The 23,632-nt window shown below is 37.7% G+C and overlaps 1 protein-coding gene across 2 annotated transcripts in view; it reads right to left on the bottom strand.

Moving 5' to 3' along the window:
* Positions 1–2,578: 2,578 nt before the first annotated feature.
* Magi3 (membrane associated guanylate kinase, WW and PDZ domain containing 3) overlaps positions 2,579–23,632 on the bottom strand; it is a 268,530-nt gene continuing 247,476 nt past the window's right edge. The window contains exons 17-22 of one of the 2 annotated variants that reach the window (XM_047544268.1): positions 15,040–15,142; positions 14,178–14,304; positions 13,501–13,644; positions 7,070–7,208; positions 6,129–6,219; positions 5,410–5,547 (exon numbers count right to left, since the gene is read on the bottom strand). In XM_047544268.1, the coding sequence (XP_047400224.1) occupies positions 6,170–6,219; positions 7,070–7,208; positions 13,501–13,644; positions 14,178–14,304; positions 15,040–15,142 (563 nt within the window). In that variant the 3' untranslated portion in view covers positions 5,410–5,547; positions 6,129–6,169. Of the gene's footprint in view, positions 5,548–6,128; positions 6,220–7,069; positions 7,209–13,500; positions 13,645–14,177; positions 14,305–15,039; positions 15,143–23,632 lie in introns of both variants that reach the window. The other variant, XM_047544260.1, reaches the window with a different exon arrangement.

Consider the following 23,632-nt stretch of genomic DNA (forward strand, 5'->3'; position numbering starts at 1 on the left):
TATTCAAACATTTAATTGGAATGGAAAGAACCATAAAAGTATAAGAAAACTTCTATCAACTTAATATTTCAATCTGCTGTTGTAGTGGGAAAAATTATCCCTCCTAAAATTGTTATGGAGGTCTGATCTACAAACTTACTAAGTAAAATTCTGGCCCAAGTATAATATAAATACTTGAAAAGTTTAGTTACCAAATACTTGCCTAATTGGAGTATGATTTTTCTTGACTTTCAGGAATAGGTGAAAAGTTATAAATGCCAGGATGTTTCACAAAGTATAAACATATGGGTTTATATCTTTACTTTTGGCTCATTGTATTTAGAGGTGAATGGATTTCTGCACTGTAAAAATAGCCTTTCAAATTAACTAAATGCATTTTTGGAAAATTTTTAGGTGAGCATACTCATAACAGTCCAGATAGGTCTTGCTCCCAAATGTACTGTGTGATTTGGGAATATTAAGAAGTGAAGCCTAATCTAATTTATACATGTATTGTCTTGTAAATTTATCTTTTGCTTCATACAGTTATTGGTGCCCATGTAGTTTGAATATCACAAGTGTGCAGTGGTTCTATACCTTTCCTGCAGAATATTCAGAGCCAATAAGCTGTGGGTATTACCCAAGTTGACAAATGGTTGTTCTTTACTAAGGACAGAATAAGCTTCTTGATTTTTGAATTTGCTAATTGTTCTGTGTGGTTTTATTGTAAATATTATAAGATAGGCACCCACCAGATTTTTTGTTAAAATAGATTAAGGATAAATTAAAGCATTTGGCTGTTTTCATATTTTTGATGTATAAGTAAGATTGAGTTTTCAGTTGAATTCCAACTCTTTATAAGCTTTCATATTCCTTTTTTATTCTTAATGTTACTTGCATAACAACACTAAAGACATATCTTGGTTAGTGGATTTCTTAAACTAATTCAGCTACCTAAAGATTCTAGACTTTGTGTGGTTATGGCATGCTTTAAACAAGTCATTATATTGCTGATAAACTCTTAATAGCACAACCAGAAGGGCTACCTAAATAAACAAACCTATAACTGTTTAAAAAGCAGAGACAGCTTTTAGGCATTGAAGCATGCCTTGATGATATAAAAAGTCACTCTGATATATTCCTCCTGCCAAACTGGAATGTCACGTTTGGTAATAAATCTGTGTTATGCCAGTGTTCCTTAGTCCCAAGAGCACACTGTGGGCTAAGGTCTTACACGTTTGTGGGAAGTCGGTAGGCAGAATGCCGTACAATTCAATCTTATCGTCTCCCTGCTTTCTTAAAACCCAGCTCTCTCTGGGTAGTAGACATATGAAGCCCTTCTGTGTCTTCGTGTTTTAAAAGTTTGTGGCTTTAACTTCTACATGATATGGTATCTTAGTACTTTTTTGTGGTTCTGGGACAATGAACCCAGGGGTGTTCTACCACTGAGCTACATCCCCGGCCCTTTGTAATTTTTGCTTTGCAACAGGATCTTGGTTGCCCAGGCTGGCCTTGAACTTGCAATCTTCCTGCCTCAGCCTCCCGAGTCACTGGGATTACAGGCATGTTCTCCTACATCCACCTACTCCCTTTTTTAACAGCAAGATAATCTAAAAAAGAAAACGCCAAATGCTTTTCTGAGTCCAAGATGCCTGAAATAGGAGTTGAACCTGTTCAGAGCTGCTTGATCCACAGGATGGATGTGACCATATGAGAAGACAATGCTACAGGATCTTCATCTGGTCTCACCAGTGAGACGCCAAGATTCCTTTGCCTGGGCGACGAGTAAGATGAGACTATTTTGCTGTGACAGGTCTGGAGGCGGGGAGGGGAATTAGGGTATTAGGTTTTATTTTTAGTGTGAGTTCATGCAGTGGCAGGTAGGACTTTTTCTCCTCAAGAGTACTAAGTTAACAGGGTCTTGGAGTAGGTTTAAGGCATTATTCATACTAAGGGTTAAGTGAAATGAAATCAAAACACTTCATTCTGAAAGTAAGTTTAGAAGTAAATAAAATGACCTATAAGACTAATGTGAATTGCCATAGTCTGATGAAACTGGACTTACAAATGTCTAGTAACTGAATTTCTAATGAAACAAACTGTTTTTTCTCCCTGATAGTAGAAGAAAGGATTTGTTAGTAGCAAATTATTTATGCAAAGCTATCTATATTCTTTACAATGAAATATGAAAAATGAACATACCATTATACTGTTATTTAATACACATTTTATATATGGATACAATTTTAACTGTACAGGTAAAGACACATATATATTTTTTTGGTACTGGGGATTGAACCTAGGGGTGTTTAACCACTAAGCCACATTCCCAGTCCTTTAAAAAACTTTTTTTTTTTTTTTTTGAGACAGGATCTCACTAAGTTGTTTAGAGCCTTGCTAAGTTGCTGAAGCTGGCTTTGAACTTATGATCCTTTTACCTCAGCCTCCTGAGTTGCTGGAATTACAGTTATGTGATTGTACAATTTCTAAAGGTTTATTACTTGGTACAAAATCTGAGGATTCCAACCATGATAGGAACTAGCTCCACAAACAGAAACAACATTAAACAAAGCTGACAGTCAAAGAAATGCAGGCCATGAACTGTTTTTTGTTTTTTAATATCTATATAAAAAATAACGAGCAATTTACAGATCTCTTTCTCTAGTCAGAACCTCGTGTATATATAAAGGTACTGTACATATATAAACATTTACAACCAGTACATCCATATTTTGCTCAGCATTCCAAGGCCACATTGCTAAGTCAGTATATAATCAGTACAGTGAAAAGTTACTTAGGAGGAGCCACATCAGACTGACAACATATGACATCAAAGTTATGTCACAGTTAACAATAAAAATAGGATTTTTATCACTAATTGTGACTATAGGGAAAATAAATCATTTCTGTGGTACTAAATTCTTAGCATTTACCAAGTCTCCTAATTTTGCTCTATTCAAGTAGTTACAATAGATGGTAAATATAGTTCTGGATGAGGGGATTTCAAAGCTCACTCTGGGAAGCATGTGTTATCTACAGGGGTGGATACAATTCTTATATTAAAGAGTTTCACAGTCATACTCGCAGAGGGAAGGGCCTGGACATAATGTGTTTCACAACAAGATGAACTCGGGGTGACAAAACAAGTGTGTTCAAATACTCCATGAATGTTTTATTCTGAGAATGTGCCTGTATTTATAGATGCTACTGACTGCTGCTTCAGGGGACTGAAAAACTTGGTGCTATTTTTTGGAGTTAAAAAAAATTCATCTCTAACTTCCAGCAAACATCTTTAGACTTTTTAAAAAGAACTTTGAGAAGTTTTACAAGTCAAGCAAACGTTTAGTCTCCCTTTCTTGTTTTTAAATATGTTAATGCAGCTAAAAGTTAAAATTAGGACCCAGCACGTACCATCTTCCATATTTGTCCTGACTTGCTGGGCAGGCCCTGCTTGGGTTCTTTGAAACACCTGAACTTGTATCAGATGAGCTCTACTTTATCTGGTAGAGACTGTGAAACTGGTTTCCTAATTACATCCTTTGCACAATCTAGTATTTTGACTCTTCAAATATATATTATGTGTTAAAGACTAAAGACTTTAGTAGTAGATACAACCCAAATATCCAGAAATAGATAGTTGCTAGTTTTCTTTGAAAAGCAATAAGCAGTATTTCCACATGCTTTTTTGTGGGGGGAAAACAACGGCGACCTGAGATGCTGTAACTACATCAGGGTTGGACAACACAGGAGCTGAACTCTTGCTTAGAGAACTTCCTCATTTTGAACATTCAATTTATGTCGGTAATATCTTTAACAGTTATTTGAAACACATATCCAGCCAAAATAAAGTCATAAGGTAATAAGAAAACATTAATATCTGACTTTTTTCCCCTAACAGTAGTGATGTTTTGGAGTTTTATTTTTAAACTGGGATATCATTGGTAGATGTTACAAGAGGCAACTGCCATCTTTAATGATAAGCTAACAATCTCTTCTGCAAGAATTCAAATATTTCTCTCTGTAAACATGCAACATGCTATTGAGAACATCAACTTCCAAGCCAAACCTAACTTTTTCATTACTGTGAAAATATCTGAATGAGAAAGATAAAACAGACATGATACAGCAGATAACTTGGCACAAATACAAAGTGAATTGTGACCACATTGTTAATATCAACATATATCATTTGTTCAGACACTCATGGAGACGAGCCAGGCAGCCTGAGCAGATCGTGTCAGAGGAGTGCATAGATGCAGCTCCTTCCTGAGCCTGAGGGAGGGCAGCCAGGGACGGCTGGTTCTTAGCAATCCTAGAGGCCCTTCATGCAGCCTAGGTAGCTCGATGCTCAAATTAAAATGTATTTAGGTATTTCAGAATTCCTGAAGGGGAAAACAAAACAAAACAAAACAAAAAAACAAACTTTTGAGGTGGAGAGCGGGGTAAAATGCTGTTTCAATTTGTTTTTCACCAAAGGTCACAGCCGTTTCTCAGCCATGCAAGTAGTGCCCGTGACTTTGTTTGCACTTGGCACTTTCCAGGGCCCTGGAGTTATTGGTGCTTTCTTAATTGGAGAGCTACTTTCAGGTTTGACCCTTCCACTGTCTTTGCATTTGTCAGCTGCTTCTAGATCTTTCCCTTTGTGATCTTCAGGTTCCTGCTTGAGCTTCTTTTCTGATATTTGGACATTTTCTCCTATTTTCTCTTTATTAGGACGTGTCTCTCCCATGGTTGCTTTCCTTCCTTTTTCTCTTTCAGATCCTACCCTACCTGTAGTGGTACTATTCTTTTTGGATGGAAGGGACTTCTCATCCATTCTCCTGCTTTTTTTCTCTGGAGACCTTGTTCTATTTTTTTCCAACAGACTCTGCTTCAGTTCTTTCCTGTTGACACCTGGTTTTTCTTTCCCATCTGGGATCTGTTCAGCATTGTCGCTAGCATGGCCCGCCGTTCTTCGACTCTCACCCTCTAATAATTTGGCGCTAGCACTGGATGAGTCTTTGCCTCCTTCAAGTTTTTGCTGCTGCTTTGGGCTAGAAGATCGTCCTCTGCTTTTTCTGCAATGATTCTGTCCAGAACCTGCCTTGGTGTTGATTGGTCTACTTTTATTCTCCCCTTTCCTGGGGCTCAGTGATCGATCTCTGGGTTGCCTTTTGGGATCATTTTTTAGAGGACTGGGATTTTTTCCCAAGTGTTCCTCTAACTGACGATTAGCTGACTTTTTGGGACTAGCAGATCTACCTCTTCGTGTAACACCATTTTCTACTTTCAGATTTTTCTTATTACTGTGCCCAGGACTGTTGGTTGAATCCCTCTTGTTCACATTTTTCTGGAAAAGATTCTGATGCTTTATTTCAGGCTGATTTTCATTTAAAGTGCTATTTTTTTCAGGTACAGTGTCCTTTAATTCTTCTGCCTTTTCACATATCTGAACTCTTGTTAGAGATTCTTCAGTTACTGGTACATGACACTCTTCAAATGTGGAAGCAGAATGTAAAGATGAGGGAAATGGTGACTGTTCATCATAAATCACATTGGAAGATGAAGGATTATTAATATCCCAATCACCTAAAAAAGTGATTTGAATGGAACATTATTACATTTTAAGAATTATATACAGGAACAATAAGTTTTGAACTTTGACAGCCATTTGGATTGTACTAACTCCTTAAACAGCCTGAGGATGAGTATGTTATGCAGTTTATGTTCATGTATCTCTGTAAAGACAGATGTGTACAGACATCTGTTTGCACATGGAGAGTAGACTGTTTATGTACATAAAATCATTTTTCCAATTATGTATAATTAGTGAGATACGATTTGTAAATTCTTTATTCATCAAGCCCAAAGTTAAATGAATTAAAAAACTGGACCAAATTATATGATCCAAGGAACTTACTGATTAAGGTATTATCAATGGGTATCATTTAAGGATATGCCAAAATCACTAATAAAGTAGACCCAACTATGGTAACCAGAATGAGGTTCATGGGCATTTGCCAATAATTTTCTTGCATTAAGCTGTCAAATTTAATGTCAAAAGAAGACTGAAAAGGGCAGAAGATAGAAATAGATGTATTTAATAGCATCTATTTTTAATTAAAAAGAAAACAAAAGAAGAAAGTGATTTATAAGACATGCAAATTTACCAAGTCTTTTTAAGGAAAGACCAAGAAAAGCCCTGAAAGCCTTAATGTTGCTCAGGTTTCACGTAGGAGCACAGACCGGAAGGAGCCAAACCTGAAGAAGGAAGAGAAAAAGCCTAGGACTATGTGAAAAAAAAAAAAAAAAAAAAAAAAAATCAGCGCAGTTAGCAAAGATGTCACCGGGAATGTATGATTTACAGGCAGATGGTGGAAGGTAACACAGTCAGAGAATCATAAGCCGGAAGGGCCTGTAGGAGGTTATGTCTACACTCGTCCTACAGAAGCTCTGTGACGGGGGCTGGGAGCCAGAGGAGACACATACTAGATGTGGTACTGCGTTTAGGATCATGTGCTCACAAAATAAGTAGTGATTTTCAAGTATTGTGACAGTTCAAAAACATACAGTGAAACCAAGGAATTTTAGGATCAGTACAGGAGTACAGACATGGTTCGCAGGTCCAACTCTGTGTCTCCAGGTAGGGTTGCAGCAACTTGTTTTGGATAAGTGATCAGAAAAGCCAAAAGTACTTATGGTATTTACTTATTAAGAGACAGAGCTATCTTACTATAAGGAAACCAATAACATTTGTTGGTAATGTGTCATTAGCCAAGGCAGGGAGATAGCTGGGATATTCTGAAGGCATTGAAAATGTTTTTCATGACATTTACATTGTTGACTTCTAATGTTCTTGTTTTGTGCACATTTCTCTACGAAAGCACTGTTTTCTGATGAAATCAGTTTAAAATAGATCCTATTCCAACAAAATGTCCTGCTTGATGGCACTTGTTTTATATTAACTATGCTTTTAATGGTTCTGGTGCTCAGCTTTGATTTAGCTAGTAAAATACTCATCCCCTCCAAATAGATGCCCCCCTGCATCTGCTGCCTGCTTCCTTACACACAACATTCTAGCTATTAGTAGATCTTTAGCAACTTTACTTACCATGGTCAGGTATCAAGCCTGTTCCTGGCCTCAAAAGAAGAAGAACTTTATTTCCGCCCGCTTGAATGAGCTCAATTGCTCGCGTATGTGTGATGCCTTGTGTAGGTTCCCCATTGATTTCAACAATCTGGTCGCCAACCTAGACAGGGAACATTTACAGGACCATTGTGAAACTCTGCATCCTTTGCTTTCGCCAACTTTAGAGGCCTTCAGCCTTGCTGGTGACATGCTGTCATGCTAGAGTTGATGTGTGGATGGATGGTACAATGTACAATGTTCTTTATTAACTCTAAGAATCCTACATGGGAAAGTTACCCATGGCTACTATGACAGGATCTGGGCATCTTGAAATTAAAAATCAAAGTCCAAGTTTTCCCTAGCATGTGTGAGGCCCTGGGTTTGATCCCTAGAATTGAAAAAATAATTTTATTCTAAAATAGAAGAGGTGAAGTTCTACAATAATTCAAATGATACCCCAGAGTTACCTATTTTTCTTTCCCCCCACCTGTGTGTGTGTTTGTGTGTGTGTGTGTAGGTGCTGGGATTGAACTCAGGGTCTCTTGCATGTTAGGTAAGTGCTCTACTACTGAGCTGCATACCAACCCCGCAGAGCTATATGTGACTGATGAATCTGGGAAGGTTACTTTCAACCTGGAGCTGAATCTCAAATTATATCCTAGAACATAAGCAGATGGCTCCTCACTCTCGACACCTTTCCTAGAACTACTCACTCTTTGTGCTGCCACTATACCCTGTACAGACACAAGGCCTTAGCTAAGTGACACATTTAGAGTAAAATTCTAAAAACAAACTTGAATAAATTAATATGAACACTTATTTAAAAGCAGTTACTTGTTTATACTTAATGACCTTAGTGAAAAATTATTTCCCTGGAAAACAAACAAAATTAGGGATCAGAATAAGATGCCCCAGTACCATTGTTATTTATTAGAAATGTCTTGTTATAAGAGAAAGGAAAATTATGGAAAAATTAAATTTTGCAAAGGAATTGATTAAAGATACTGATAGTAGTGATTTTGGGGGTGGGGGTGGTACTGGGGATTGAACCCAGGGGTACTTAACTACTGAGATACACCCCCAGGTCCTGCCTCTTTTTTTTTTTTTTTTCTTTCCTAACTTTTTGAAACAGCATCTTGCTAAATTGCTGAGTCTGGTCTTGAATTTGTTACCTTCCTGCCTCAGCCTCCTGATTTGCTGGGATTAGAGGTGTGTGCCATTGCGCCTAGCAATGGCAGTGATTTTATAATCTTCAAGGTGACATGCAACTGAAGAGTTTGACTTCAAAACAGAACAACTGAACAATGTAATAATCACCAAAATTCCAAAAAGAAAACATTCCAAATATTTGTAAGAGCTAAAATAATACAGAAACAACACAGAGAAATGGACTCAATAATTATTTGACAAAGATCTGTGGAACAACTCTGTACCCACAGATAAAGCTTGGCACAGCAGTTGGGAAACTGGACTTTGGAGGTAAAGTCTGTGGTTCAATCCTGGCTCCACTTCTTTCTAGCTCAGTGTCTTATTTTTCCTCATTTGTTACATGAGGATATTAGTACTCACCTCCTGGGGTTGTTGGGAGAGTTAATGAGATAAAAGGCGATTGCACACCACCAAGTAAATGTAAGTTGTCAAGTTACTGTAAAGTGCATTAGTATGGAGATTTAACTGCAGATGATATCCCATTCTATACAATGCAAAAATTTCACATAAACTAAAATAGAAAGTAGAGTAAGAGTTTTGTTCCATGTTTGTGAAAAGGAAAAAAGAGAGATGTGAAACTCATTTTTAAAGAAATGGTAGATGAATTTGATATTGCTGTTTAAGATTCTGTGGTTTGAATTCCCAGAGTTCATGTGTTGGAAATTTAATCCCCAAAGCCACATGTTAATTGGGAGGTGGAACCTTTAGGAAGTGGTGGGCCCTACTCTCATGAATGGATTAATCCACTTATGGATTAGTGGGTTATTGAGGGAGTGACTCTGTTACAAAAGTGAGCTTTTTCTGGCAAGCAAGAAGGCCCTCACCAGGTGTATCCCCTTGGCCACGGATTTCCAGCATTGTGAGAAATGAATTTCATTTCTTTTTATAAAATTTTCAGTCTCCAGTATCCAGTTATTATAGCAATAAGAAACAGACCAAGACACTTACATAAAATGAAAAGAACTTAAAAAAACAAGAAGCTGAAGTAAAAAATTAAGGTAATAGAATGGAGAAAAATAACAACCAAACACTGTCCAGAAAATATTAGTGAAACAAAAGCCAATACCTAGATTTCCCTTGGTAAGTGATGGAAGAATCACTTTCATGAGGAAATACAGGTGATAAATTAGCACTAGATATATAATCCTGTTGATAATTAAATGAAAATTAGATAATATTTAGAGCATCCTTTGGGTATATTTTATAAAATGTGACTGAGGTTATAGTTCATTTCAGTCATATTCTTTGGCTTAAACTTCCTAAAACTAAACTATTATTTTAGGACATAAACTGCAAATAAAACTTGTAATTGAATGAATTTGCCACCAGGTGTCATTTTTGTTTAACTTTAAAACCAAATTAGGGTGCCGGGTGAGCTGTGGCTTTAAGATTTATGGTAGACAGGCCTTCAGGGAGGGGAGGTAGATGTCCGGCACTTAACTACACACAGGTAAAAACAAGGTACCTCTGAGAGGAAAATGTAGACATTCTAATGACATTTTAAACTGTGATAATGCATTTGGGAAAAAACATCTTTTGATAAATAAAGATTCAAATTCAGTTTTATATTATTGAAAAGTAAAATTGTAAGGAACAGAGGTAAGACAATAAAGAAGAAAGAAATGAAAGAGAGAAAAAAAAATGAAATAAAACCAAAAGAAGAAAAATAAGCCAGGTAGTGCGTGCCTGCAGCTCCAGCTACTGGGGAGGTTGAGGCAGGACTGCTTGAGCTCAGCCTAGGCAACATAGTGAGCCCCCATCTCAAAAGAAAAGTAGGAAGGAAGGGGTACAAAGAATGTTTCTTTAAAAAAAAAGTCACTATCTTTTAATTTTAAAATAGTCTTATAGTCTTAAAAACAATACTGACTAAAAACATTAAAACTATAGAATAACATTTCTAACCCATGTTTTACATTATCTACAACCTGTTAAGAAACCTATGAAATTAAATCATATCCACGTGGACACAGCTTGGGCCTGACATGCGGAGTAAGCGCAGCGACCTGATCTCCTGAGCCGCCTTCAGCCCTACTTGGAGGTGTTCCCACCTGCCTCTCAGAGAGGGAGGCTGAGACAGACAGCAGTGGAAGCACGTGTGGCTTGAGGGGACAGACTCAGTGTTTCCTAAATCTGATCTGTGTTAAATACGTACCTTTTCCATCCAATTATTTCTCAATGTCTTGCTCCAGGATACTTCTCTAAATCTTGAACAGATTTCTTCTCTCTCTCTCTCTCTCTCTCTCTCTCTCTCCCCCCCCCCCCCCCACTCCAGTGCTAGGGATAGAACCCAGGGTCTCACACATGCTAGGAAAGTACTTGACCAGTACCCAGCCCTTTTATCAGACTTAAGGACAGCTTTGGATGCTAAATTTACAAATTCTCTCAATGACTCGATATCCCTCCATCAAGTTAACATTTTCTTGTTTTCTGAATTATTCCAGAATAATATTGCTAATTACTTCATATTTCCCTAGTTATGTCTCTCCAGTAAAAAGTGCTCAAAATAATCTCAAATATTTAAAAAATTATCCTGACATCTACAATAACTATCCATCCATTTTACTCCTTTGACAAACATCTATGAAGCACCAATAATGAATATTCAAGGCACAGTGTGTGTTGAAGATACTGCAGTAACTAGGTGTGGGGCACAGTTTGGCTGCCAACCTACCAAATGCAAGGGCAGCAAGGAGAGAGGCCAGGGGAGCGGCTGGGTGGGTGCCCCACGATGGTTGGCTGGAGAAACTCGCCAGTGGCCAACAGAGAAAGCCGTCATCAGTAACAACAGCGGGCACGAGTACACACAGGGCTCTCATGAGCCTTACCGCACCAAGAATTTGACAGTGCAGAAGGCAGAAAACCTTTCTCCAAAGGTCAACATATTTTTTTATAGTATGGAGCAGACCTGGACCTAACAGTTAACAGCATATTTATTTTTAAATTTTTGAGTTTATTTTTTAAATAAAAGTTGATTTAGTCATGAGATTCTAAAGTTTCTGATCATCTTTACTGAATGACATTTTTTAGAATGACAGTGTTTGCTTTAAGGCCTGTTTGCTTTAAGGCCTGTTTGCATTTTATTTGGTGAAATCATGAGGGTTTTATTTGGAACAAATATTTAAAAAAACAATTATATTCCAGTTTATCATTTAAGCGAACTTTTTGTGCCACTATATATACAACAGTAGATTTAAAAAACATATTTAAAACATGCCAACAGATGGGGGGGACATGAGGGGAGGGGAGGAGGTAGAGAATAGGGAGGAGGATGGGGGAGGGGAGGGAGGGGAAGGAGGAGGGAGAGGGGAGAAGAGATTAGAGAATGCTAGGAATGAGCATGCGCTCTATAAAGAGCTCAAGGAGAAGCTACCTGGGACTACACAGCTACAAGATGGCAAACTGGAGGTTTGATTCTTGGCTTCTCCAATTTCCAAACCCAAGCTCACTATGTGAAAGTGGACTGTTGTTGGATACAGCAGCTCTTGATAGGCTGTACTGAACGCATCTGGCCATTAGTCCCTCTCCTGTCCTAAACACTCTGCAGCTCTGGTTCTGTGGCTCTGCGTTCTCACCCTTCCTGTTTTCTTTATCTTCTCTGGTCCACTAATTATAGGCCTTACTCAGAGTTCTAAATCTTCATGACTGATTTTATCCACCATGAAGGCTTCAACCATGACCTCTGTCTTCACCATCGCCTTACACCTGCTCAGCTAGCAACTCCACCTCGGCATGACTAAAACTGCTACCTCATCGGCCTGCCAAATTCTGCCTCCCCTCGTCTCCCTAATGGTTTTCCACAGGCAAAAGTCTGAGTCATCCTTACTCTTCCTTTCCCTCACCCTTCACTCATTTAACAGACATTTACCACTTAGGTTAGTCCCTTCTTCACTGACAGGTGATCTCCTAAACCTTTTTTTTTTAACCTTCTGTCCAAAAAGTTACCACTCAGGTTATGCTCCCCCCACCACGCCACCTGCATGAACTCTGGCTCCCTTCGTCCTTCTGCAGCTGCGAGTACACTCACTCCAGTAGCACGCTGCTGAGGGAAAACTCTTGGCTCAAAAGCCTTCCAGGCTTCTGGAACCTCTGTTCTGGTGACTCATCCTACTCATCCTCTAATCTCCTGTGGACTTCCTAAATAAACTGTAGGCAAACTCGGTCAAGGCAGTTCCTGGACAGGACTTATGCTTCCTTGGTTTTACTCTGTTGCTCAATGAGAGTGCTTTCTCTCCTCAGTCTCTCCCTATTGAAATCCTGTTCACATTCCAGAATCACCTTTTCTATGAAATATTCTTTATCCACCCCTTTGAACTTGGGCACATCTTTCATCATTCTGATGGAAGGAGTTAAATTTGTTTTGCGGTCCCAACTCTTCAACAGCAGGCATAAAGCCTAGCTTAGTGCGAACACTATATGATTCTGAAATGAGCAATGGGAATGAGGTGGTGATGTGGAAGGTTCAAGAATGCCACCACTCAGAAGCCTTTCCTAATTATTGTTAGTATGCTACCCAAGGATCATTTCCCCTTCTAGTTAGCTTCCTTAGTAAAAGTTAAGAAAAAAAAAAGGTTCCCTTTCCATGATGTGTACAAGAGATATTATGGCTGTCTAAAACTTAAAATTTTAACTGAAGAGTGTGAATTAATTTTTCTTAAGAATTGAAGACCGTAACATCAGAAGAAGGATGCAGATCTATGTGTAATCTGCTCTGCAGGGTCCTGTACAAAGCCAGTGTTTCAGAGTCAAGAACACCTATGGAGGACTATTACTGTTGTGAATTCCAGTCCTTCAGATAATAATCAAGGTTGGGAGAGTCAGGATTTTCTACCTCTATAGATAGCTAAGAGGAAAACAAATTCCTGGGGTTATTGTTTCTTGGAAGAAACTGAAGATTCTGTTTTATCCTGGCTTTTCAAGAATTTTAATAAGATGAAAGTATATTTATTAATCCATTTGCCCTTGAATGTTGATTACACAAATAAAGGGTGATTCTTCTCGTTGACCAAGGTGGAGAATGTCAAAGCAGTATAACGGTGATTAGCACAGCAGCTGAAGGGAACATGATAGACGTGGTTTTAGGTCTTAGTGATAGGAAATCCTCCTTCTCAGATTCAGGAGGTTTCTGTGTTCCTTTTAAATCAATTATTTTTAGAAGCTTCCAGTCCAGAGCCAGAAGCAAAGGTTGCAAATAGAAGCCAACTCACATGAATTCTGCCGTCTTTGATGGCAGGACCATCCTCAGCAAGGCGAAGAATGAACAGCCCCATGTTGTATTCCTTTCCCCCGCGGAGGCTGAACCCAAAGCCCCGGGGGCCTCTCTCCAGCTCTACTGGGTAACAACCAAGGCTCTGGAGAGAAAGAAGTATAAGCAAAACAAGTTTTTGTGGACTGCTTTATTTATATTTTGAAGAAAAACTACTTTCGTAGCTGGGAGAAATGAATTATATTCTTGATATGCATTTCTATTATCATGAGGAAGGAATGCAAGTTTTATAGGCTAAATTAATCTGAGGATGACATATCTCTTCTAATTGGTCAATCTGTAATAGAACAATGTGCAACCAGAAAAAAGAATTTTAGAAAGCGTTTCATTTTAGTAGATCTTGACAAATTTTCCTGAAAAACAAGCAAACAAACAAAAGCCCACTATGTGCTTCTGAGTACTTAACCAAAGGTAAAAATTTCCCCCACTAGAGGGTAAACTTCCCCTTCGTCTTTATATCCTTTCAAGAAGTTGAGTGTCAAACACATAGTAGGTGAACAAGAATTATTAATTTTGAAAACAAATTTATCTGAACTGATTTGCAAAAAAAAAAAAAAGTCACCAAGGTCAGTGATGGAGCAACTCAAAATCTCAGTTCACATCTAGGGCTTTGTTTACCTGATTGTGCCGACTGCCTACAACTGAAATCACTGCAGTGTCAGGCTGTGCAAGGTGCTTGTGGTCAGACCACGAATGTCTGTAAGAAGTGGAGACATCTTTTCCAATTTCACCTTCTAGGGCACTTCTACAAGAGAGAGAAATAAGTCACTCTCTAAAGCAAGAAAATGAAACAGTCTAAAAGGAAAAGCAAACTAATTGCTTTTAAAGCTAACCCTTGCCATTTTCCTTCTGCCAAACCGCTACAAAGGTAGACGATATCTACAACCAGAGAGATGCTGGGGAAACCTGGTCATTAACTTCAGCAAAGCTTAAAGTCTGCCAGCGTCCATTTCTTTCCCATGGCATATCAGTGTAGTTTATACCAAGGACAACTGCCCTCAAGTACCTGAACCACAGGGCAGATAAAGTGATCTTGTCTCAGTGAAAAATGGCTCTCTCATAGTCCCAATGCCTTGGAAGATGCTGGATTTCTGAAAATCCAGTTTTTGTTTTGCAACTAATATTTTCAACAAAAGACAAAAGATATTCTGCCCTGTTTGCTCAGGTAGTCTGAGAGGACAGCAATCCATGTGGGACGGGGCTTCCCTACCAAAATTAGCAGGCCCAAGAATAACAGAGCTGGACATTACTGTCATTTCTTTCCAATCCTCACTCATCAGGCAGGTCTAGATGATCATGCCAAGCTTGGGATGTGGCTGGGAAAAGGGATGAAGGTACTGAGGGAGTGAGGGAGGAACACAAAGGGTTTTCATTTTGACCTCAACAGCTGGCTTCTGCAGAACTCCATGGGGTAGGGTGTGTGTGAAGAGTAGGGTGATGAGAAAAAAAGAAAAAGGAAACCTGAGAAGAACAGCCCCACCTGTCCCCAGGTATGTGGTTGGCTTGTGACTGTCCCATAGGCCTGTGCTGCAGTGCTGGGCTTTGCCTGGCAGAGTTTGTTCCTGATGGTGGACCATGATGCTCTGTTTAAATGAGAAAACAACAGAAATAAGAATTTGTACATAAAAGTGTGAAGGCCAAGTGGATCTATGAAAGTGAAATAAAAACAAATGGTTACTGCTTTACCTACTTCAGTGACTACAAGAATAGGTACTGTTAGTTGGCCGGAACTGGAACCTTACCATCTTTTTAGCATCTTCCCCCTGTGGCTTTTGGCTAATGTTAATTTTCAGGACAACAGGAGCCATATTCCTACTTCCCATTTTCATCAATTTAGTCATCTATACAATGTGAGAATCAGAAATGCTCATATTCAAGGGGATCTATGCTGAAGACAGAGTTCCAGGAACTGTCTTGTTGCCCATTCTGTGGGTTTCCAGAGCAGGCTCCTCTTAACTGGTAAGTTATTCCAGGTAACAAAGCCAGGTCTTGGGAATTCTGGAACACAGGCCCGTCTGCAAACTACACACACATCTTTGAACCTATATTTTCAACACAGGAGCAGTTATTTTGCCTGACACTGAGTACCAAAGATCAGAAAATCACCCTGAGTGTTGACGAATGCTTATAAAGATTACTGCTTTTGTTTTATAAGAATATAAGCGAAAAGGTTTTTACAAGAAAACAGGTGAAAAAGTAACATTTGCTTCTGTATCATTTCCAACAGTCTGGATCCCCTGCTGCTCTTTGAAGGCAGACTGCAGAGCTAGGCACAGTAATAGCCTGCATCCAGAGCTAGACAGAAGTCATGGGAGATAACAGTTAAATGATTCTTAAGACTGTCAGACATTTTCTTTTTCTTTACCCTTCAGTATTAGGGATTGAACAGGGTTTTGCACGTGCTAGGCAAGTCCTGGGCTATATCCCCAGTCCTTTTTATTTATTTAAAAAAAAATTTTTTTTTTTTTTTTTTTTTTTTGGGTGCTGGGGATCAAACCCAGGGCCTTGTGCTTACAAGGCAAGCACTCTACCGACTGAGCTATCTCCCCAGCCCCTATTTTTAAATTTTTGAGACAAGTTCTCACTAAGTTTCCCAGGCTGGTCTTGAATTTGTGATCCTCCTGCCTCAGCCTCCTGAGTTGCTGGGATTACAGGAGTGCTCCACGTCTAGCTCAGACTCATATATTTAATTTTAATTTTTTTGTTCTAATTAGTTATACTTGACAGTAGAATGCACTTTGATGTGTCATATATAGATGGAGTATGATTTCTCATTCTTCTGATTGTACATGATGTAGAATCCCACTGGTCGTATAGTTAAACACGTACGTAGGGTAACAGTGTCTGAGTCATTCTGCTACCCTTCTTACCCCTGATCCCCACCCATCCTTTCACTCCCCTGAACCTAATCTAAAGTTCAGACTCTTTTTTTTTTTTTTTTTTTTTTTTGGTGCTGGGGATTGAACCCAGGGCCTTGTGCATGCTAGGCAAACACTCCACCAACTGAGCTATACCCCAGCCCAAGATTCATATTTTTAAAGCTCAAACTTTTGAACATTTTACTCTGTCCAAATATTAAAGCCTATGATATTTAAAATATCAAAGAAATGGAGCATAGTTTTTAAATTAAAGGTATGAACAAGGGAGCAAGATGACAAATTTTTTTAAAAACTTTAGCTATAGTTGAACACAATATCTTTATTTTTATGTGATGCCGAGGCTCGAACCCAGTGCCTCACACATGCTAGGCAAGCACTGAACTACAACCCCACCCAGCAAGATAGACAAGTTTTAAGCCTGATTCATCATTTACTAGCTGTGTGTTCTTGAGCAAGTTAGTTTTATACTCTGTACTTCTAATCATCTCAAATATAAAAGAAATATGGTTATCTCATGGAGTTTATAAATGTACATGCTTAGAAATGTGCTTGGCAATATTCACTATACAAATGTTTCTATTACAACTATCATCCTTATTTTTGTCATTGTCATCATCAAAACAATATGTCTCATTTGAGAATGCATTTCTCTTTAAGTATATATTCTGAAATATTTACCATCCTTTACAAAAATGTTCAATATGGAGGCCATTTTAGGTTGAAACACAAATAGAAACTGACACATAAACACACTCAGAATAAAACGGAGATAGAGAAAGTCTGATGCTGAAGATAAGAAACACGAATTTCTACTGAGGAAGTTGAAACTTCAGGGTTTATTGTATCACTATTTTCTGGCTTGGATTAAGTTGTTCTCTTCAAAGTTCTGTGGGACTAAAAACACTGATACATAATATATTTATATTTAAGAACTACTTCTTGCAACTAGAAGCTTGGGGAAGAGTGAAAAGTAGTAGGAGGACAGAAAATCCTCAGGCCCCTGAGGATTCCTAAAGCCCTCTGGCTGCCAGCTTTGCATGTCAACATGGATTTCAACTATGTGCTCTGGATCCTGAGATGTAGGATCAACTCTTAGACCAGAACTTATCCAGAGGGCAGTGTTTCCTCTTCAACGTTAAGTATTCCAGGAAGCAGAGTGGGTTTGGGGTGGGCTATCACCCTGGACTTTTTTGGTGGGAAAGGCAGCCCTTTCAAAGTACTGCTATCATGAATTTTATTTTCCCAATTAGCTTAAGGAGTTGCCAACTGATCTCTTAACTGGTCTCCTTGCACCAATCTGGCCTTCATTTTGCCTCCAGGACTCCAGTTCTAATACACAGATGAGAACATGCCAACTGCCAACTATTTTGCTTAAAACAAAAAAACCCAGTGCTTTTTGTTGTGCCTAAGATATATCCAAATGTGTCAATGGCACTACTGCCTTCCCACTTCAACTCCTGTTCAAAGTGTCACCTCCTGAGAATCTTCCCTGCCCTAAGGCAGTCTTCACAAAACTTATTGTGGGACACCTATTTCTTCTGCTAGATGGCACCTCCTTGATCACAGGAATCACACTTCTCGGCTTTGTGTTATCCTAATCAAGGTTAAAGAAAACTTCCTATCATTAGTATTCTTTCCTTTTTAGTTTAGTCCTCCAACTCATGCTGTGTGGCTTCCCCAATTTATTCCTGTTATAACTTGTTCCACTTCTCAAAGTTAAATATTTATTCCACGTCAAACAAGCCTATATTCTCTTTGAATTTGATCTGAGAATTCCCCAAATAGGAAAGCAATGGGGTAAGCATCTCTCCTTCAATAAATATTAAAATTCTCCTAGAATTTCTGTGTGTAAATACCTAAGTATATTTATATTATCAGAGGATAAACATGAAATCCACAGTTAAACTATGGCAAGAAACATCAATGAATTGATAATTATCTTTATCAAGAGTAAAAGGGGCTGGGGATGGGGCTCAGTGGTATAGCATTTGCCTGGCATGTGGGAGGCTCTGGGTTCCATACACAGCACCATGCACACACAAAAAGAGGAAAAAGAAGAACCCTATGAGAGAGCTTTCTAAAACTATGAAACTCCACTGAAGTATATAAAAGATGATCTGAAAAACTGGAGGAACATTTTCATGCTCTTAGGTGAAATAATTTAATATTAAAAAATAAATCAAATCTCAAAGTTAATATATTTATGTCTTTTCAGTATATGCAAACAAATATGGATTTTTTTTGGGAAGAGCTTAACAATTTGTTCTAAAATTTTATATGGAAAAGTTCAATGCATGTCCAATTGATTTGGGGGGAGGAGGGAAAGAAGGAGGGAGGGACAGAGGAAGAGAGAGATTTGTCCTAACAGACAGCTATAACAAAATATATCACAAATTTATAGATAAAATAACCATTTATGTGTAAATTACATATATTTGTTTATATATAATTATATATATGTACACCTCTCTCTCTCTCTCTATATATATATGTATACATACACACACACATATACACATATATTTCATACTAGCCCCCAAACAAATGAATAGAACAGCCTTGTACACTCTTGTTTATAGGGTAAGGTGATATGCAGGATGAATGGCACCATAAATCAATGGGAAAAGGAAGTATTAGTTGCTGTGCGGGGAAACTGGCTCATAATAGGAATACAAAGTAAAACTCAATTCCTCCTAAAGCTATATACAAAAGTAGGCTCCAGATGGCTTAATTCCTAAAGGCAGTATGATAAATCTAATAGAAGACAAAATTGTCAGAGGAAATTGTTATGATGTGGGGCAAAATGATGATTTATCTTAAAACCTCAAAAGCTCAAGCTATACAGTAAAAAAAAAAAAAAAAAAAAAAAAAAAAAAAAAAAAAAAAAAAAAAAAACATGACTAATTTGATTACAACTAAACTAAGAATCTTGGTATAAGAGGGGACCCTGGTCAAAGTTAACATATAAATGACAGGAAAAGATATTTCTTTCTTTCTTTTCTTTTTTCTCTTTTTGGGTACTGGGGGTTGAACTCAGGGGCACTCGACCACTTAGCCACATCCCCAGTTCTATTTTGTATTTTATTTAGAGACAGGATCTCACTGAGTTGCTTAGCACCTTGCTTTTGCTGAGGCTGGCTTTGAACTCAGATCCTCCTGAGCTGATGGGATTACAGGTGTGTGCCACCTTGTCCGTCAATATTTGTTTGAACCCAGTGCCTCACATGTGCTAGATGAGTGCTCTACCACTGTGTCACAACCCTAGCCCTGATATTTGTACTTCTAAAACAAAAATTGAACTAGTTAATGCCTATGTAATTCACAAGGAATCCCTAAAGACCAACAAGAAAATGATAGAAATCCCAAATAAGAATGCCTACAAGACATAAACTGGTAATTCACAAGAAAAGAAATAATCCAAGCATATGAAGAGCTGCTAAATTCATGGAAAATTTGGGAAATGCAAATTAAATAATAATGAGATAATTTAACTTCCCATGCTAGCAAATTCAAAAGTTGATAATACCAAGCATTGGTTGGGATTTAAAGCTACAGGGAGGAATCCTCAGTGATTTGGTGGTGGAAGTACAGATGGAGAACAATCTGACAGTACTGAATCAAATTAAACATGTGAATTCCATTTGCTCAGCAATCCATCCCAGAAATTCTCAGTTTATAAGGTCATATATGAGGATTTATTTCACAGAATTGTTTATGATTCTGTGGACATGGAAGCAATCTGGCTGTCTATAGGGGAGTGAGCAGCTAAAATGTGATAAATATACATTATGGAAGACTGACATGTAGTTAAAAGTAATCCGTTATGTTCACTCAGCAATGTGGATAGGTCTTAAAAGCGCACAATACTATGATAACTAAACACAAACATATAAAGAAAAAAATAAATGAATTGGACTTGGTCAACATCGAAATTTTCATGCATCAAACGACAGTACAAGAAAGTGAAAAGACAACTGCAGATTGGTAAATACTTGTAAGCTATGTATTTGATAAAGATCTTATGTTCAAAATCAATAAAGAAGACTTATGATTCAACAAAGATGAATAACTGAGTTATAAATGGGCAAAGAGTTTGAATAGATGTTTCTCCAAAGAAGATAATCAGATGGTCAGTAAGCATATGAAAAGGCGCTAGACATCATTAGTCATTAGGCACATGCAAATCAAAGCCACAATCTGATACCATTTCACACCTCCTAGGGCTGGAATGAAAACCAACCAACCAATTTCCTCATCTTGTTCTGTCCCCCGCAAAACCCCAAAACCAAAAAATAAGTGTTGGAGAGGATATGGAGAAACTAGGAGCTTCGACATACCGCTGGTGAGAGTAAGAACGGAGCAGCTTCTGTGAAAAGCAGATTGGCAGTCACTCAAAAAGTTAAACATAGTCACCATATGATCCAACAATTCTACTCTTAGGTAATACCCAAGAAAAATGAAACCATACATTGGTACAAAATTGTACATCAACGTTCATAGCAGCATAATTCACAGTAGTAAAAAAGTGAAAACAACCCAAAAGTCTACCATATGATTAATAAGTAAGCAAAACACATGCATACATAATAGAGTATTATTCATTAGTTATTAAAAGGAATGATGTACTTATACACGCTACAAGGACGAACTTTGAAAACATTTTGCTAATGAAAGAAGCCAGACACAAAAGGCCATGTGTTGATTATATTTATATGAAATGCCAGTAAATCTATGGGGACAGAAAGTAGATTTGTGGTTCCTAGGGATGGGGTTGGAGGAAAATAGGAAGTGACTTTCATAGGTATGGGGTTTCTTTTTGGGGGATAAAATGTTATGAAATTAGTGGTAATGGCTGCATGATCTTGTGAATATACAAAAACCAAATTGCATATGTTAGGAAAATGAGTTTTGTAGTGTGGAATTTTAGCTCGGTCCAAAAAAAAAAAAAATACAAGACAACTAACTAGATGCCATGAGGAATCCAGATTGGATCTTGGAAAAGCAAAATATTGTTTAAAAAAAAGACAGGGTTCTGAGGAAAAAACCTAGCATAAAACCTTGTAACACAATACCATTTATATAACTCAAAAATAAATGTCAACACAGAACAAACAATGTATTTCAAAAGATAAATAAATAAAAATGAAGCATGTAAAACATACGAGAATGGCTGCCAGTGGGAGCAGTGAGAGAAATGAGTGGAATACGGAGACAAGTAGAAATAAACAAATAAACGGGAAACAAAATAAAATCATGCCAACACTACCAGAATCACTCCAGTATGAGTTCTTGACAGCATCTGGTAACACGCTCAGTCTTGAAAATCAAATAAACAATACTTGACAAAAACTGGAAATCAATTTGAAAAAATAATACAATATACAGGTTTCTTTACAGTAAGCAGAAACTATGAGAACAGTCACTTTATGTTCCATACTTTAGAACAAGATTCCGTGGTGGAGGAAGAGGTGGTGCGGTGGGGAATGCCACGAGGCGAAGTCGCCCTGTCATGATTGCCTGGTTTGAGAGTTTTCTGAGACCTGACACTTGCTCTGCCGTTTCCTGGGCAAAACAGTATGGATACTAAATAGTATCCAGCAAAGGGAAGAAAAAAGGATGGTAGGAACAAATAGTTGTTCTTTTTCCAGGAAACTGCCTGTTACCTATTAATAGTGAATGGCTTCAGGAAGCAGTATTGGATGGGAAGCAATGTAGTTCTAAGGAATGATCTGAATGTGTGATTTCTGAAAATAGCTCTGCAGATACAAATATTCATTTGGCTGTGGTGCAGTTGATAAGTTTTATACTGAATTCAATGAGAAACTTGGAAGATTTACAAACCCCATGAATGAAATTTTTATGGACAGAAGACTGACTTTCTATTTTTCCTCCCAAAAAAGAAGGGATTCTGAATGTTTCCAAAGTTTAATCAAAACCTAGAGTACAATAAAATAATGTGTAATCACTGAAATATGATTTTACAAGTCAAATATGATTGTATTTTAAGAGGCTGTGCCTACACACTGAATATATTTTAAGAATATATCTGCTAAGAAGTTTCCTTCCATACTTCTCTGTCTCCCAAACTGTGAATACATTATTTAGGAAAGTTCAAGTCCACAAGTATTTGGGCCAGAACGTCAAAGGTAACTTTTACTCTAAGAAAAATGAGCATTTCTGGATGACCTCAAAAAAGACATTATCAACAATCAATGTTAATATTGAAAAAAATACTAAGAGAAAAAAATAGTCTTTCTCCTAAACTATCTACAAAGTATGGTTTGTGGGTCAGCTGGCAATAAGATATACAGGATACCAAGAGTAAACATTTATAAATCTTACAACAATTTGACAGATTAACTTGTTTTTATTTTTCACTTGATTTTATTTTATTGTATTTCACAAAAATACTAATCTGAGATGGATTGGGGAAAAAACACTGGTCCTTTTCTATAGATGGTTCGACTGATCTCACTACTGCTAGTCTCATTACTTCTAGCCCTTTCTATCACTTCATGCCTACTGCATGGCAGAGGATGTAAGCACACTACAAACATCATTCTCAAAAAACCCTGAAATATTATATCTTGTGGCACACAGTGTTGCTTTTATCCTGTGAGTCACAGAACAAATGTTACGGCTAAAATGCAGGCTATATAGATCATGGTAAACAAACCAAGAAAAAGAAATTTGACCCATATTACAGCTAAGTAACATTCCAAAACAATTTCTAATTTTTTCATTCAAAAAAATTTTACTATGTGACTAACATTTTTTTTGGTCCTTAATATTCAGCAGTAAACTAAAAAAAAACTTCTAACTTGAATCGTAAAACTTTAATCTCAGAGATAAATGCAATGAAGAAAAGCAAAATGTGGTTAGGGACAAGAGGAGTACTGGAGCAGGCAGGGGGAAGGTTTATTTTAAGACACTATTGTGAGGGAAAACACAGCTGTTAAAAAGTATATGTTCTGGCCTGGGGCTGTAGTTCACTGTAGTTCACAAGAGAGTTTGCTTATTAGCATATGCAAGGTTGTGGGTTTAATCCCAGCAAAAAAAAAAAAAAAAAAAAAAAAGGCAAAAGGAACCAACCAACCAAACAAAAACTCAACAGGTTCGGGAAGCCAGACCAGTTCTGTACTGATTTTATAACCATAGGCAAATTATCTAATGGCTCTGCAACAGTATTCTACC

This window comes from Sciurus carolinensis, chromosome 1 (assembly GCF_902686445.1).
Source record: "Sciurus carolinensis chromosome 1, mSciCar1.2, whole genome shotgun sequence".
Taxonomy (NCBI): domain Eukaryota; kingdom Metazoa; phylum Chordata; class Mammalia; order Rodentia; family Sciuridae; genus Sciurus; species Sciurus carolinensis.